Here is a 16,657-nt window from a genome sequence, read left to right on the forward strand (position 1 = left end):
CATGTGTGTCCTTTAGAGCAAATAATCTAAGCTTGTTTCCTTCACCGTGAAATGGGAGTGATTAAATACCTGTTTTACAGTGTCATTGTGATAGTGAAATAAGATCATTGGTATAATTTTCAAAGCACTTTCAAGTTGCCATAGCATATAATACAGTAGAGTTATTAACCATTATGTCTTTTTACTTGCATTAGATTGATGGTAGGATCTTAACTTTTTTTCCAAACTGTTTTAAAATATAGAAATACTAAAATATCATGGAAAATTTGGAAACCATAGAAAAGGAAAAAAAAATTATCCCACCATAGTAATCCAGTTACTTTTACTTTTTTTTTTTTTTTTTTTTTTTTTTTTTTGAGACGGAGTCTTGCTCTGTCGCCCAGGCTGGAGTGCAGTGGCGCGATCTCGGCTCACTGCAAGCTCCGCCTCCCGGGTTCACGCCATTCTCCTGCCTCAGCCTCCCGAGTAGCTGGGACTACAGGCGCCCGCCACCTCGCCCGGCTAGTTTTTTTTTTGTATTTTTTAGTAGAGACGGGGTTTCACCGTGTTAGCCAGGATGGTCTTGATCTCCTGACCTCGTGATCCGCCCGTCTCGGCCTTCCAAAGTGCTGGGATTACAGGCTTGAGCCACCGCGCCCGGCGACTTTTACTTTTTTGTTTGTTTGTTTTGAGACAGAGTCTCGCTCTGTCACCCAGGATGGAGTACAGTGGTGCGATCTCGGCTCACTGCAAGTTCCGCCTCCTGGGTTCCCGCCATTCTCCTGCCTCAGCCTCCCGAGTAACTGGGACTATAGGCGCCCGCCACCACGCCCGGCTAATTTTGTTTTTGTGGTTTTTTTTAGTAGAGATGGGGTTTCACCATGTTAGCCAGGATGGTCTCGATCTCCTGACCTCGTGATTCGCCTGCCTTAGCCTCCCAAAGTGCTGAGATTACAGGCATGAGCTACTGCGCCCGGCCAGTACTTTTACTTTTAACATACGTCTTTTAAAAAAAAGTTTCCATTAAACAGGTTTTTAAAATAACACTGGTAAAAAGTCAAGAAATTGGAAAGTGTACAGTGTTCTTTCAACAGCACTATCTCCCAACATAGGCAGATACACATAATTCAATTTGATGTACATCTTTTGGAACCTTTTTCATGTAACACTTTTCATGTACCCTTTTTCACATATTAGCTTTTGTTAGGTTATTGTTTATAATGGGGCAGGCTTCTCAAGGTTATTCTACTTCAGAGGGCCAGTAGGTGCATACAATTACATACAGTGCTTTTTAAAGCCTGTGTTCAAAGCACACATTCATTTCTGGTCACATTCCATTAGTCAAAGCCAGCCATATGGCAAAGGCCAGAGTTAGTGGTCTAAGGATATATACTCTGCCTACTGGGAAAGAATGGGAACACATTAATACGATTCTCCACACAGATCTATTTTCTTTTTTTTCTTTTTTTTTTTTTTCTTTTTTTTTTTTGAGAAAGGGTCTCACTCTGTTACCCAGGCTGGAGTGCAATGGCACAATGTCAGCTCACTGGAGTCTCCACCTCCCAGGCACAAGTGATCCTCCTACCTCAACCTGTTTAACTTCTTAAGAAATTCTACCAAATTGCTTTCCAAACTGACTACACCATTTTACATTCCCACCAGCAATATATAAGTGTTTTAATTTCTCCACCTTTGCTAATAGTCATTATTGTCTGTCTTTTTTATTGTTGCCATCTTAGTGGGAGTAAAGTGGTATCTCATTGTGGTTTTAATTTGCATTTCCCTAATGATTAATAGTGTTGGACATTATTTCATGTGCTTTTTAGCCATTCATGTATCTTTGGTGAAATTTCTATTCAAATATTGTGTCCGTTTTGAAATTCATAGTTTTCTTGTTATTGAGTTGTAACAGTTCTTTATATATTCTGGATATAAGTTTTATGTTTTGTTTTATTTTTTAATCAGAAATGTGATTCGGCCAGGTACAGTGGCTCACACCTGTAATCCCAGTACTTTGGGAGGCTGAGGCCAGCAGATCACTTGAGCCCAGAAGTTTGAGACCAGCCTGGGCTACATGGCAAGACCCTGTCTCTGCAAAACATTAGAAAATTAGCTGGGTGTAGTGGTATGTGCCTGTGGTCCCATCTACATGGGAGGCCAGCGCAGGAGGATTGCTTGAGAGCAGGAGGCCAGGACTACAGTGAGCCATGTTTACATCAGTGCACTCCAGCCTAGGCAACAGAACAAGATTCTGTCCCCCCCCCCCCCCCCCAAAAAAAAGTAAAATTTGTACAAAAAGGCTTACTGGGAATTTTTTTTTTTTTTTTTTTTTTTTTTTTTTTTTTGAGACGGAGTCTCGCTCTGTCACCCAGGCTGGAGTGCAGTGGCCAGATCTCAGCTCACTGCAAGCTACGCCTCCCGGGTTTACGCCATTCTCCTGCCTCAGCCTCCCGAGTAGCTGGAACTACAGGCGCCCGCCACCTCGCCCGGCTAGTTTTTTTTTGTATTTTTTTTTTTGAGACGGAGTCTTGCACTGTCACCCAGGCTGGAGTGCAGTGGCGCGATCTCGGCTCTCTGCAAGCTCCGCCTCCCGGGTTCACGCCATTCTCCTGCTTCAGCCTCCCGAGTAGCTGGGACTATAGGCGCCCACCACCACGCCCGGCTAATTTTTTGTATTTTCAGTAGAGACGGGGTTTCACCGTGTTAGCCAGGATGGTCTTGATCTCCTGACGTCGTGATCCGCCCATCTCAGCCTCCCAAAGTGCTGGGATTACAGGCATAAGCCACCGTACCCGGCCCTTACTGGGATTTTGATAGGAATTTCATTGATTATATATTAGTTTGAGGAGAATTGCCATCTTAGTAATATTGGGTCTGCCAATTCATGAACATGGGATGTTTCTCCATTTATTTAAATCTTTTAAATTTTCTCTCAGCAATATTTTGTAGTTTTCAATGTATGTGTTGCTCTAATTTTGATTAATGTATTCCTAGGTTTTTTATTCTTTTTGAGGATATTATGAATCGATTTGGTTTCTTTCTTTCTTTTTTTTTTTTTTTTTTGAGATGGAGTCTCGCTCTGTTGCCCAGGCTGGAGTGCAGTGGCACGATCTCAGCTCACTGCAAGCTCCACCTCCTGGGTTCAGGCCATTCTCCTGCCTCAGCCTCCCCAGTAGCTGGGACTACAGGCACCCGCTACCATGCCTGGCTAATTTTTTTTTTTGTATTTTTAATAGAGACTGGATTTCACCATGTTAGCCAGGATGGTCTCCATCTCCTGACCTTGCGATCCACCCACCTTGGCCTCCCAAAGTGGTGGGATTACAGGCATGAGCCACTGTACCCAGCCGATTTAGTTTCTTAATTTCATTTCTGGATTGTTTATTGCTAGTTTATAGAAATACAGTTGCTTTTGTTATTTATCTTGTATCCTGTGACCTTGCTGAATTCATTTATTATTTTTAATATTTAAATGGATTTCAATTTTTTTATTATTGTTGATCCTTAGGAGTTCTTTACATATATATTTTTCATATGTTCCAGATGTGTTTTCTAAGTCTTCTCTTTGCCTTTTTTTTTTTTTGAGACAGAGTCTAGCTTTGTTGCCCAGGCTGGAGTGCAGTGGCGCGATCTTTGCTCACTGCAACCTCCGCCTCCTGGGTTCAAGTGATTCTCCTGCCTCAGCCTCCCGAGTAGCTGGGATTTTAGGTGCCTGTCACCACGCCCAGCTAATTTTTGTATTTTTAGTAGAGGCAGGGTTTCACCATGTTGGCCAGGCTGGTCTCAAACTCCTGACCTCATGATCTGCCCACCTCGGTGCTGAGATTACAAGCATGAGCCACTGTGCCCAGCCCACTTTGCTTTTTTTAAAAAGGGTTTTCAGTTTAGTTTTATCACGTTTGACAATATTTTCTTTTATGGCTTTCTGGTTTTGAATCTTGCTTTGAAAGACTCTCCTTCAGGAATATTATAAAAATAAATTTTCTGTATTTTCTTCTAGTACATTCATAGTTTTGTTTCTGTTTAGAATATTAATACATTTGTGATATACTTTTGTGACTAGTGTGAGGCTTTTTCTTTTCCTAATTGATTTTCAATTTTCCCAACACCATTTATTAAATAAGCTATTTTTTTCTATTGATTTGAAATTCCATCTCTGTCATGTCTTTACTGTATAAATGTGTCTTTCTAGGCTTTCTAGACCAGGGGTTGCAAACTATATCCTGTGGGCCTGCTGTCTTATTAATAAAGTTTTATTGGAACACAGCCATCCCCATTCATTTTGTACTGCTGTTGGCACCTTTCATGTTGAAACAGCACAGTTGAGTAGTTACACAATAGATTTTATGGCCTGTGAAGCCTAAAATATTTACTGTCGGACCGTTTACAGGAAACATTTGTTGATTCCTGCTCTACACTCTATTCTGTTTCATTAATATATTTACCTTTCTATCATTAATTGTGGCATTGCTATAGGTTGTTGGTATGTGATTTTAATAACATTAAGGACATTTTTCTTTTCTTTTCTTTTTGAGACAGAGCCTCACTCTGTCACCTGGGGCTGGAGTACAGTGGCATGATCACAGCTCTCTACAGCCTCGACCTCCTGTGCTCAGACAGCCCTCCTGCCTCAGCTTCTTGAGTAGCTAGCTGGGACCACAGGTGCATGCCACCATGCCCCGTTAATTTTAAAACTTTTTTTTTCTTTTTCGTAGAGACAAGGTCTTTCCATGTTGCCCAAGCTGGTCTTGAACTCCTGGGGTCAAGTGATCCTCCCACCTTGGCCTCCCAAAGTGTTGGGATTATAGGCGTAAGCTGCCATGCCTGGCCAAAATGTTCTTAAATTTCCAGCTTATTAGTTTTATTTTTCTCTTTTTAACAAGAAATGTATATTGAGGTAGTTTAAATTCATTTTGGAGCTTACTGTGTCTCTCCTTTAATACATGAATTTTGTGAATTTTTTCTTTGCTGAATCACATTTCTAACATTTATTTATAATACCTATATTTATTAGCGATTTTGCCTGTGTTATTTGGGGGAGTAGGGTGCTATTGTAATCTGATTTGAGTATCAGGATTATGTTATCCTTGAAAACATAATCAGGGTTATGTTCTGAGGTCATGGAAAGCCCTCCATCTTTTATTATATTTAAATAATGTAATTCCTTGAATATTTAGTAGAAATTTTCCATATTTACCTGGGATTGGTATTTGATCTTTGATTGCCTTTTCAATTTCTTCTTTGAGTATTGGTCTATTTAGGTTTTCAACCTTTTGTAATTTTTGGTAATTTTTTTTTTTTTTGAGAAGTTACCCATTTATCTAGATTTTTAAATTTATTTCTAAAAGTTATAAGATAGCCAGGTGTGGTGGTACACACCTATAGTCCCAGCTGCTTGGGAGTCTGAGGCAGGAAGATCATCTGAACCCAGGAGTTCAAATCTAGCCTGGGCAATGTAATGAGCCCTGTCTTAAAAATTTTTTTAATTTATTTATTTAAAAATGTTTTAAAGTTATAAAGACAATTCTCTCTATCTTTAAAATCTCTATATCCGTTGTTATATCTCTTTTCTTATCCCTAAGTGTTAGTATTGTCTAATCAGACTTGCTAGTGATTTGTTATTTTATTTATTTCAAAGAGCCGTTTTTTAGTTTTATTGACGGTTTTTGTTTTTAGTTTATTTTCTTAAACTTTTTAACTCTATTCAATTTCTTTCAACTTTTATTCCTAACCTTTTTTTTTTTTTTTTTTTTTTTTTTTTTTTAGAGACAGGATCCCATTCTGTCACCCAGGCTAGTGTGGTGACACAATCATAGCTTACTGCAGCCTTGAACTCTTGGGTTCAAGCTATACTCCCACCTCAGCCTTCTGAGTAGCTAGGACTATAGACACATGCAGCCATGCCTGGTTAATTTTTAAAATTTTTGTTGAGACAGGATCTTGCCAGATTGTCCAGGCTAGTCTTGAACTCCTGGCCTCAAGCAGTCCTCCTACCTCAGTCTCCCAAGGTGCTGGGATTACCCACTTAAGCCATCATGCCCAGCATCTTTTAAACTTCTAGTAGTTTGAATGCTTTTTCTAACTTCTAATAATTTGAATGCTCCTTAGTTCATTTTTCAGTGTTATTTTCATGTGATTATATCTTTGACCGTATCCCATAGGGTTTGATACAGACTGCTTTTATTGTCATTGATTTCTATTTTCTCTTTAAAAGTAATTTGCTACAATTTTTTAAAGATCTCCAAGTGGAAAGTTTTGTTATTATTGCCAATATCTAGTTTTATTATATTGTGGTCAGGAAATGTGGTCTATAAAGATGTTTGTGTCTATTTCACAGTCAATTTTTGTGATTCCATAGGTGCTCATTAAGACCATGAGTTCTTGACTGTGTGCAAGGTTGTTTATCTATTAAATCAATGTTTTATGTATTTATTATTATTGATTTTAGAGATGTGGTCTTGCTATGTTGCTCAGGCTGGATAACTCCTAGGCTCAAGTAATCTTCCTACCTCAGTCTCCTGAGTAGCTGGGACTGCAGGCATGTGCCATTGCACCTGGCTCTATTAAATAAATGTTCAAAGCTTTTTTATTTTGTGAGTCTAGGTCTTATCAACTTTTGAGTGACATGCTCAAGTCTCCCACCATGATTGTGGATTTGTGTTTTGTTTCTTGTATATCTAATTTTCAACTTGTGTACACTGTTTTGTTGTAGATTTATTTTTTGTAAATGGGGCTAATAGCCAGTATGAACTGGATAGCATACTGGCTGATGTCCATTCTCAACAGTTTAAGCCTATTCCACATTAGTTTAAGATAGTTTTAATATTATCCTTGATTTTCATCACTTATACTTAGATTTGGGGTTCTTGTATTTTGTTTCCTCTGTATTCCTGCCCCCACCATCAACCCTGACCAGACTTTGTCTTATAATAGGGCAGTTTTATTCTGCCCTTGTGTTTTGTGTTTTCCATCTACTCTGCTTTGTTGCCCTTCCTCCCTTTTCTTGCCTATGCCAGATTTTTTGCTAAGTTGTGATGATGGAAAACATTTGCATATGTATATGTATATGTATATGAGTGTTCGTGTACGTGCATGTTTATACATCTGTGTCTGTGTGTGTGTGTATATATATGTTTATGTAATTTTTATTTCCTGTTCTGTGAACTGTCAGTTTCTATCTTTTTATCTGTGTCTATTGTGTGAGTGGTCATTATCTTGGTTTTTAGGAAAATTTGACCTTTTTTTCTGCAACGTGTGCTAAACTTTTTAAGTTTGTCCTTTTTTCTTTTGACATTGTTTATGGTGGGGGTTTTTCGTTTTTTGTGTTTTTTTGAGATGGAGTTTCGCTCTGTCACCCAGGCTGGACTGCAGCCGTGTGATCTCAGCTCACTGCAACCTCCACCACCCGGGTTCAAGTGATTCTCCTGCCTCAACCTCCTGAGTAGCTGAGATTACAGGCGCCCGCAACCACGCCCAGCTAATTTTTGTATTTTTAGTAGAGACAGGGTTTCACCATGTTGGCCAGGCTGGTCTTGAACTCCTAACCTCAGGTGATCCACCCCCCTTGGCCTCCCAAACTGCCGAGATTACAGGTGTGAACCACAGCACCTGGCCCTGGCCTGTTTTTTTTTTTTTAAACTATCTTATTAACTGCTTTCTATATACTATACTTTGCTTTTTTCCCCATTTCTTTACTCTTCCCCTGTTTATTATTTTTCTTTGACTGTTTCCCTATAGTGATCTGAGAATTATATGTGCTAATTTTGTGCATAGCTTAGTTGCTTGGAAATTAACACACATTTACAATGAAAATATCCTGTCAACCTTGGGAATAAATTACTGTCTTTATTTTAACATTCTTTTGCCTACTTCATTTTTCTGTATGTTCCATGTATTTTTGAATCTTAATCCAGGTTATGATAAATTTTAAAAATTAACTTAGTAGTAAATTTTTCTTAGTGGTTATTTAGATCTCATAACCACAGATTTCAACATCAGTTTAGATGTAACCACAAATTACTACCATTTCTCTTATTCAAAGTATTATTTCTTTATTATTTATTTATTTATTTTGAGACGGAGTCTCGCTCTGTTACCCAGGCTGGAGTGCAGTGGTGTGATCTCGGCTCACCGCAAGCTCTGCCTCCCAGGTTCACGCCATTCTCCTGCCTCAGCCTCCCAAGTAGCTGGGGCTACAGGCGCGCCCACCACCATGCCTGGCTAATTTTTTGTATTTTTGTTAGTAGAGACTGGGTTTCACCGTATTAGCTAGGATGGTCTCGATCCCCTGACGTCGTGATCCTCCCGCCTCAGCCTCCCAAAGTGCTGGGATTACAGGCATGAGCCACCACGCCAGGCCTATTCAAAGTATTATATTTCTTTTTCTTTTTCCTAGATAACATCCTATAATTATTTTCCCCAAAACAATTATGTAGCTAAACTTTGAAGTTTTATATGTCCTGAAATGTTTTAATATTTGCCCTTACATTTGAATAATAATTTTGTAGGAAATAAATTTCTACAAAAGTCATTTTGCGCAAAACTTCAAAAACATCCATGAAACTTAGTGCCAGTTTCTAAAGTTAAAAACTATGTAGGACATTGCTATGACATTATAATGAAAATTTTAAAGGTTGCAAAGCAGTATTTTTAGTATGCCTCATTTATCCATATGTGTTTATCCATAGACAGAGGTGTCTTAAGGGATATGTACCAAAATATTTTCAATAGTGATTGTTCTGGTTATCTAGTACCATACAGTAAACTGCCCCAAAATTTAGTGATGCAGAATAATAACCATTTGATTATGTTCATGGATTCTGTGGGTCAGGAATTTAGATAGGCCACAGGAGGGATGGCTGGGCCCTCAGCTGAGAAGTCTTGAAGGGGTTACTTCTGTGCCTGATGCCTCAACTGCAATGGCTGAAGGACAGACTCAGCTGGTTCTGTCACCCTACATACCTGCATATGGCCATCCAGATGGTAGTTTTATGGGAGTTGAACTTCTTACATGGTGGTTCAGGATTCCAAGAGTAAGTGTTCTACTTAAGCCGTTTAGGCCTTCTGTGACGCAGCCTCAGAAGTCATATACCCTATTAATCAAAGCAATCACAAACCAGTCCAGAATCAAGGGAAGGGAACATAGACCCAACTTCCCGATGGGAAGAGTGTCAGAGGATTTGTAGCTATGTTTTAACACCAACAGTTGGCAAGTTGTCATTGATAAGAGTGTTGGCTAAATGATAACAGGAATTATTCTTAATCTCTTCTGCTCACTACTGAGCTCCAGAAGAGTGCCTGGTACATAGTAGTGTTTGATAAGTATGTATTGTATGAATGAGGTTTGGGGTTTTCTGCTCTCCTAATGCCTTTCTGTACTATATGAACTTTTCATAGTAAGCACATTTTATCTTTATAAATAGAAATAAAATGCAAAGAAAGGGTATATATTATCTGAATATTTTAATTTTTCCTATGATATTCTAGATATTTAAATGATTTTTATGAGTTGGAGCTACAGCATGGCTCTGGTGTTGTGGGTTGGAGCATTCCAGTGACTAAAGGGGTTGTGCCTTCTCCAAGAGAATCCCACACAGCTGTTATATATTGCAAAAAAGATTCTGGAGGTCCGAAAATGTATGTTTTTGGTGGAATGTGTGGTGCTCGCCTGGATGACCTATGGCAGCTTGACTTAGGTAAGTTTAACTTGATTCAGGCTCAGGAATAAGGCAAATTAAAAGATGCTTTGAAAAATATTATTGATTGCAGTATTTATTGAGTTGTACTTAGATTTATAACTAGCACTTGTGGCCCCAGGGACAGCTGATATGTGATATGAATGGTTGCTGATAAATCAGATTGAGAAAATGAATGTTTGGTTTATGATAGTAACTCTCTTGTGCGTTCTGTAAACAGGGTTACCGTATGTCCTGGTTTACCTGGGATGATTCTGGTTTATGCTTATTGTCTTGTGTAATTATCAATAGTACAATACTCCCTTTCACTCTGAAAAATGTCCTGTACAGGATGATAACTTTATATGGTTACCTTATCTACAGGAAATGTAGCATTAACAATGTTATTCGTGGTCAGTAGAAAACCCTTAAGTAGTTCTCTCTAAAGGGATCTTAGGAATGAATGATTGGAGGGTAGTGTGCCTCTCACCTTTGACTATCTTCTGTCCAGTGTACTCTTACTTTAAATGATAAAATCTCTAATATTCTTAATTCAAAATTGGTAGTACCCTAAGCACACTTATTTATTACAAATACAGTCATCCTTCGGTATCTGTGGAGGATTTATTCAGGACCTCCTGAATACCATGGATATCCTGGATACCAAAATCCATGGATGCTCAAGTCCCTGATATAAAGTGGTGTAATATTTGCATATTCTCCCATATACTTTAAATCATCTCCACTTGAGATTACTTATAACACCTAATATAATGTAAATACTATATAAATGGTTGTTATACTGTATTGTTTAGGGAATAATGACAAAAAGAAAACATGTTCAGTGCAACCAAAGTTTTTTGTGAATATTTTCAATCTGTGGTTAATTGAATCTGTTGATGCGGGACCCATGGATACAGAGGGCTAACTGTACTAACATTAAGTATAAATAGATTTCTGATTGGCAGTTTATGTAAGCTGGAAATGTTTAAGATAATGTTCAAATAATTGTTTTAAAATACTTTGTTTCATTTTGGTAAGTCCTTGTTTTATTTTTTGAAATTATGCAAGTTGAGGTAATTTACTGTTGTTAGATCAAGTTGCTAATATAATTATTTTTACTTTTAGAAACTATGTCATGGTCAAAACCAGAAACTAAAGGGACAGTGCCACTTCCACGAAGCCTTCATACAGCCAGTGTTATAGGAAACAAGTATGGTGGTTTTTTGTATTTTGCTTCTGTTTTTTTTTTTTTTTTAAAAACAACTTAAGAAGCCCACAAAGAAAGTAACGCTAGTAGTTTCTTAGAAATAGATTATGAAGGTTAATAAAGTTTGATTGTGCTTACTGGAGCTAAAATAATTTGTCTGTAGAAGCAAAAATACTTAATATGCCATTTTCTTATGCTCTCTCTTTTACTTCTTTGCATTCCTTATAATGCCTTGCCCAGAGTAGGCTTTATGTAAGTGTAAACCTGGGTGTTGCCAAACTAATCACCTAACTCACTGTTTCCTTTTTCATATTTTTGGTATTGCTTCATTTGTACTGAGGCACATGCTCTTAATGATTATGCTTTAGATGGCAATATAGAGTTGATGGTTAGAATACAAACTCTGTAACCAGATGGCCTAAATTCAAGACTCAGCTTTGGCACTTGTCCTGTATGACCTGGGGCAAGAAAATTTAATATGTTTGTACCTCACTTTCCTTAAGTATACAATGTGGATTAAAGTAAAACCTACTTGACAAGGCTGTAATGAAGACTAAATGAATTAATACATATGAAATGCTTAGAACAGTTTCTGGTATGAAGTGAGCACTCCATAAATGTTGGCTATTACTACCATCAACAAATTCCCTTATTTGTGCAACATTGTGCCACAATTAGGAGTACTGTTTAATCAGAATTTAATGAAATAGTTACTACTTCAGGGATTCTACCTTAAATGTAATATTTTAGGAAATGATTATTGTAATTTAGAACCTAGTTTGTTTTTTTTTTAAATAAACTCAAAACCAAACAGGATGTTCTTTACATTTAAACAAAATCTTAGACATTTTTATACATTTTTTTAACTGAAGAGCCATTTTATAAAATGTAATTTTCCATTGAAACCCCAACATATAAAATGGATTTTAAAAAATAGAGCTCTGGCCGGGCATGGTGGCTCACACCTATAATCCCAGCACTTTGGAAGGCCAAGGTGGAAGGATGGCCTGAGCCCAGGAGGTTGAGTTTGCAGTGGACCATTATCATGCCACTGCACTCTAGCCTGGGCAACAGGACAAGATCCTGTCTCAAAAAAAAAAAAAAAAAAAAAAAAAATCTCTGATTGGCATAAAAAAAAAAATAGATCTCTGGTTGACATCAGGTCACATGGGCCCTGATTTCTGCCTGATGAGCCTTTCTCTTCCAGCAGCCATCAGGCTTGTCTTAAGAACTCCTAGGGCCCTAAAGGAACACAGTTTAAAGTTTTTTGTTTAAGTGATATCAATGACCAAAGTTATATGAAATTTAATCCTCTTTGGTTACTATATGCATACAATTTTAAATTTGACTTTGGATGTCATAGATCAATTGAGTATCTTTCTGACTGAGGTACCCTTAGTATATTATAGGTAATATTGATTTTTAAATATATTATAATCAAAATATTCTTCACTTTAAGTAACTTGCCAGAGAGAAACAATTGTGATTCTGTATTGCTTCATAAAATTGTAAACTCTTGAAAGAAGACCACTTTATTCATCTTCTTATTCCCATTACCTTGACAATGGTAAGTGAATGAATAGTTCTGGAGCTCTGAGTCAACTGATAGGAGAGTTTTCTATTCTTCGCACTTCAAATCCAAGAAGTAAAATGAAATAAGCTACTTTATGTTTTTGTTTTGTTGTTGCTCAGGATGTACATTTTTGGTGGATGGGTCCCACATAAGGGGGAAAATACTGAGACTTCACCTCATGATTGTGAATGGAGATGTACCAGTTCATTTTCTTACCTAAATCTGGGTGAGTTTTTTAAGAGTTACTCATTGAATTAAACTTTATTAATAAGGTGATTTTTGTAATTTTGTTAAGAAAAAAAATTAGTCATGGATATTTCTATCTTTTCAGATACAACAGAGTGGACCACCCTAGTATCAGATTCTCAGGAAGATAAAAAAAATTCAAGACCAAGACCAAGAGCTGGCCACTGCGCTGTTGCAATTGGCACTCGATTGTATTTTTGGAGTGGAAGAGATGGCTACAAAAAAGCACTGAATAGTCAAGTTTGCTGCAAGGATCTTTGGTATCTTGATACTGGTAGGTAAGAATAGTTAACAAATAAACTTTTTCCTTTAGGTAAGCACTCAAATGTCTGCCTTTTGAGACTTACTGTAAATGCTACTACCTCTGTTTCCCATAATTAAGTATGAATAGAAGAAACAATATGTGTAGTTATTCTCCACTCCTGAGAAGTATATAATTATCCTCTCCTTGAGTGTAGACTGGATTTAAAGACTCCTTTGCAAAGAATAGAGTATGGAAAGGGAAAATAGTAGCTTTACAGAAACCTGGCAAGCAGGAGAAACCTGGCAAGTACTACCTTAATCAAGTGATCAAGGTTAATATCACTAGTGATAAGTCAAGTTAGTATCATTTACTCCCTAATATCATGTGATAAGTAAAAGTACCTCGGTGGTATTCCCAAATCCATAATCTCAGTCTAACTATGAGAAAATATCAGACAAGCCCAAATTGAGGGACATTCTAGATCTTCTACAAAGAATATGTGAGCAGTACTATTCAGAAGTTTCAAAGCGAAGGAAAACAAGGAAAGACTAAGAAATAATCAAAAAGTGGAGGAGACAAAGGAGACATTACAGCTGAATGTGATGTTGTGTTCTGGATTGGATCCTGGAACAAAAAAAGACATTAATTGAAAAACTGGTGAAATCTGAGTTGTCTATAGTTGAGTTAATAGTATTACACCAATAATTTCTTAGTTTTAACAAACGTGCTTATATTAGGGGAAGCTGGAGAAAAGGGAAAACTGGGGCCAGGGGGTTATGGCAATGCTGTACTATCTTTGCAACTTTTTTGCAAACCTAAAATTATTTTAAAATAAAAGATTTTTAAAAAATAGAGACTGGGTGCAGTGGCTCACACCTGTAATCCTAGCACTTTGGGAAGCTGAGGCAGGAGGATTACTTGGGGCCATGAGTTCAAGACAAGCCTGGGCAACATAGTGAGACCCCCATCTCTATCAAACAAAAAATTAGCCAGGTACAGTGGCTCATGCCTATAGTCCCAGCTTCTTGGGAGGCTGAGGCAAGAGGATCACTTGAGCCCAGGAGTCTGAGTCTACCTGCAGTGAGCTCTGATTGCTCCACTGTACTCCAGCCTGGGTGTCAGAGCAAGACCCCATCTCTAAAGGGGGAAAAAAATTATTAGAGTGCCACAATTTTTAAAAATGTGTACCTCACATCAATTTTTAATAAATATTGATTGACAGCTGTGTAGCAGGAATTGTTCTGAATGCTGAGAATATAGCAGCAAACAAGACTGATAGTGCCCCTGCTCTCACAAAGAACTTACATTCTGAGGGAGTATGACAGCAAGGAGATAATGAGCAATAGTGAAACAGATTAACAAAATAAGTTCAGTTTCTGTTAATCATGTGAATACATGAGATAGTGGTGTTAGGTATTGGGCACAGGAGTGGTGGCTGCTTCAGGGTGGGTAGTCAAAAAATGCTTCTGTGATGAGATGACGTGGGATGTTATTCGAATGGTGAGAAGGAGATACCCACATAAAAAGGCCAGAGAAACCACTGCAGGAAGAGGGAACAGCACATACAAGGAGTCTGAGATGGGAATACTTGGCATGTTTGGCAACAGATTTGAACTGGGTAAACAAAGAAGAAAGTGTAGGAATGGAGGTTAGAGAGATGACCACAGGACATAGGGCCTTGAATGTGGTGGTAGAATTTCTAAGTTATTTTTGAAGTGCAGCAGGAAGTTATGTGTAAGTTTGAAGGAGAAATGTGACATTCTGATGTACATTTTGAAATGGTCACTGGCAGTTGTATGGAAAATGAATTCTAGGTGCACACTGCAAGACAAGTTAGAAATCTCTTGCAGTAGTCAAAAAAGTGTTTTAGACTATAGTTGGTGACAATGGAGGAGGGGAGGACTGCATAAATTCAGGATACATTTTGGAGTTCTTATTGACAGAACCGGATGATAATTTGTGTGGCAAGCGACAGAATGGAGGATGAAGTTTTTAGCTTGAATTTTACTGAGATAGAGAAGACTGAGAGAAAATAACATTGTGGAGAAAGTCAAGAGTTCCATTTAGACCATGCTAAATTTGAAATAAGATCAAGCAGGCATTTGAATGAATAGATGAATCTAGTGGCCATTAGAGAAATTAGATCTGGAGATGTAATATGTGATGTTACATGAGAAAAATAGATTATAAAACATGTAATGACTCCAGTATTTTCAAAATTATAAATAGAAAACTTGGAAGGACACACACCAAAGCATTATCTGAGAGCTGAGATTATACATTTTCTTTTTTTTTTTTTTTTTTTGAGACGGAGTCTCGCTCTGTCGCCCAGGCTGGAGTGTAGTGGCCGGATCTCAGCTCACTGCAAGCTCCGCCTCCCGGGTTCGGGCCATTCTCCTGTCTCAGCCTCCTGAGTAGCTGGGACTACAGGCACCCGCCACCTCGCCCGGCTAGTTTTTTGTATTTTTTAGTAGAGACGGGGTTTCACCGTGTTAGCCAGGATGGTCTCGATCTCCTGACCTAGTGATCCACCCGTCTCGGCCTCCCAAAGTGCTGGGATTACAGGCTTGAGCCACCGCGCCCGGCCTGATTATACATTTTCTTCAAAGCTTTTCTGTCATTACTTGTCTGTATTTTCCACAGTAGCATGTATTGTTTTTGTAATGTAAAAAGAGTTTAATTTTAAAATTAAGATAGTTGAAAAAATAATGAAACAATTAAGAGAGTAAATGCTGCCTATGAAAGAAGCATGTACTAGCAAGCAAGAAAAAGGATAGAAAATTGAACTTACTGGTTCATGTTGGAAATTGGAAATTATTAACTGAAGTCTAAGGATAAGCTTCAGTCTCTGAAATTGGATGAAAAAAAGTGTATGACTGAATTTTCTCTGTAGGGATTATATCACTTTGAGCAGATTCTCTAAGGGATCTATGACTTAAAAAGATTTTAAAAATTGGATTTGAATGGCCTGTTTTTCTATAAACCTTTTCATAATAAGCTTTAGATATCAGTATTATTCTAAAAGTAATCATGGCCACGATCATAAGGGCAAAATATAGATTTTGCTTTTCCTCTTGATAAGTTAGCATCAGTTTTGGTGGAAGAGGGGGCTCATCTTGTTTTGTTTTGTTTTGTTTTTCACTTTTAGTTAAACTTTGTGCATTTGATAGCATGTAAAAGAGTAATAAAATTCCATGAGGCTTTCTATGAAAAATCACAGTTCTTTGCTCGCACCTTTCCTCATTTTACTTGCTTTACAAGCATTTGTTTGTTCTTAACTCTGTTAAATGATTCTTTAGGTATTAACTTCCATATCTCTATATCACATACATATATTATTACTTTGATATATATATATTTTTTTCATTTAGACAATAATGTGCTCACTTTCTGCTATGAAAGTTGAGGATTTATCTCTTCCTCCCACCATTCCTTTTTTTTTTTTTTTTTTTTTTTTTTGAGATGGAGTCTCACTCTGCCACCCGAGCTGGAGTGCAGTGATATGATCTTGGCTCACTGCAACCTCCACCTCCCAGGTTCAAGTGATTCTCCTGCCTCAGCCTTCCAAGTAGCTGGGATTACAGGTGCCAGCCACCACGCCCGGCTAATTTTTGTATTTTTAGTAGAGACAGGGTTTCCCCATGTTGGCCAGGCTGGTCTTGAACTCCTGATCTCAGGTGATCCGCCCACCTCGGCCTCCCAAAGTGCTGGGATTACAGGCGTGAACCACC

At 37.9% G+C, this 16,657-nt stretch overlaps 2 protein-coding genes across 11 annotated transcripts in view; one reads left to right on the forward strand and one right to left on the reverse strand.

Annotated features, from left to right (window-relative positions):
- The window catches only part of LOC126930917 (protein BRAWNIN), a 732,366-nt gene that overhangs the window by 122,938 nt on the left and 592,771 nt on the right, over window positions 1-16,657 (reverse strand). The window lies entirely within an intron of this gene.
- Window positions 1-16,657, forward strand: part of HCFC2 (host cell factor C2) — a 41,272-nt gene that overhangs the window by 6,011 nt on the left and 18,604 nt on the right. For all 3 annotated transcript variants that reach the window (XR_007717705.1, XM_050748459.1, XM_050748460.1), the window contains exons 4-7: window positions 9,466-9,674; window positions 10,782-10,866; window positions 12,556-12,662; window positions 12,768-12,956. Coding sequence is in view for 2 of the 3 variants with exons in the window: in XM_050748459.1 (XP_050604416.1) it covers window positions 9,466-9,674; window positions 10,782-10,866; window positions 12,556-12,662; window positions 12,768-12,956 (590 nt within the window). In the remaining variant the exon portion in view is untranslated. The remainder of the gene's footprint in view (window positions 1-9,465; window positions 9,675-10,781; window positions 10,867-12,555; window positions 12,663-12,767; window positions 12,957-16,657) is intronic.

Source organism: Macaca thibetana, chromosome 11 (assembly GCF_024542745.1).
Source record: "Macaca thibetana thibetana isolate TM-01 chromosome 11, ASM2454274v1, whole genome shotgun sequence".
Taxonomy (NCBI): domain Eukaryota; kingdom Metazoa; phylum Chordata; class Mammalia; order Primates; family Cercopithecidae; genus Macaca; species Macaca thibetana.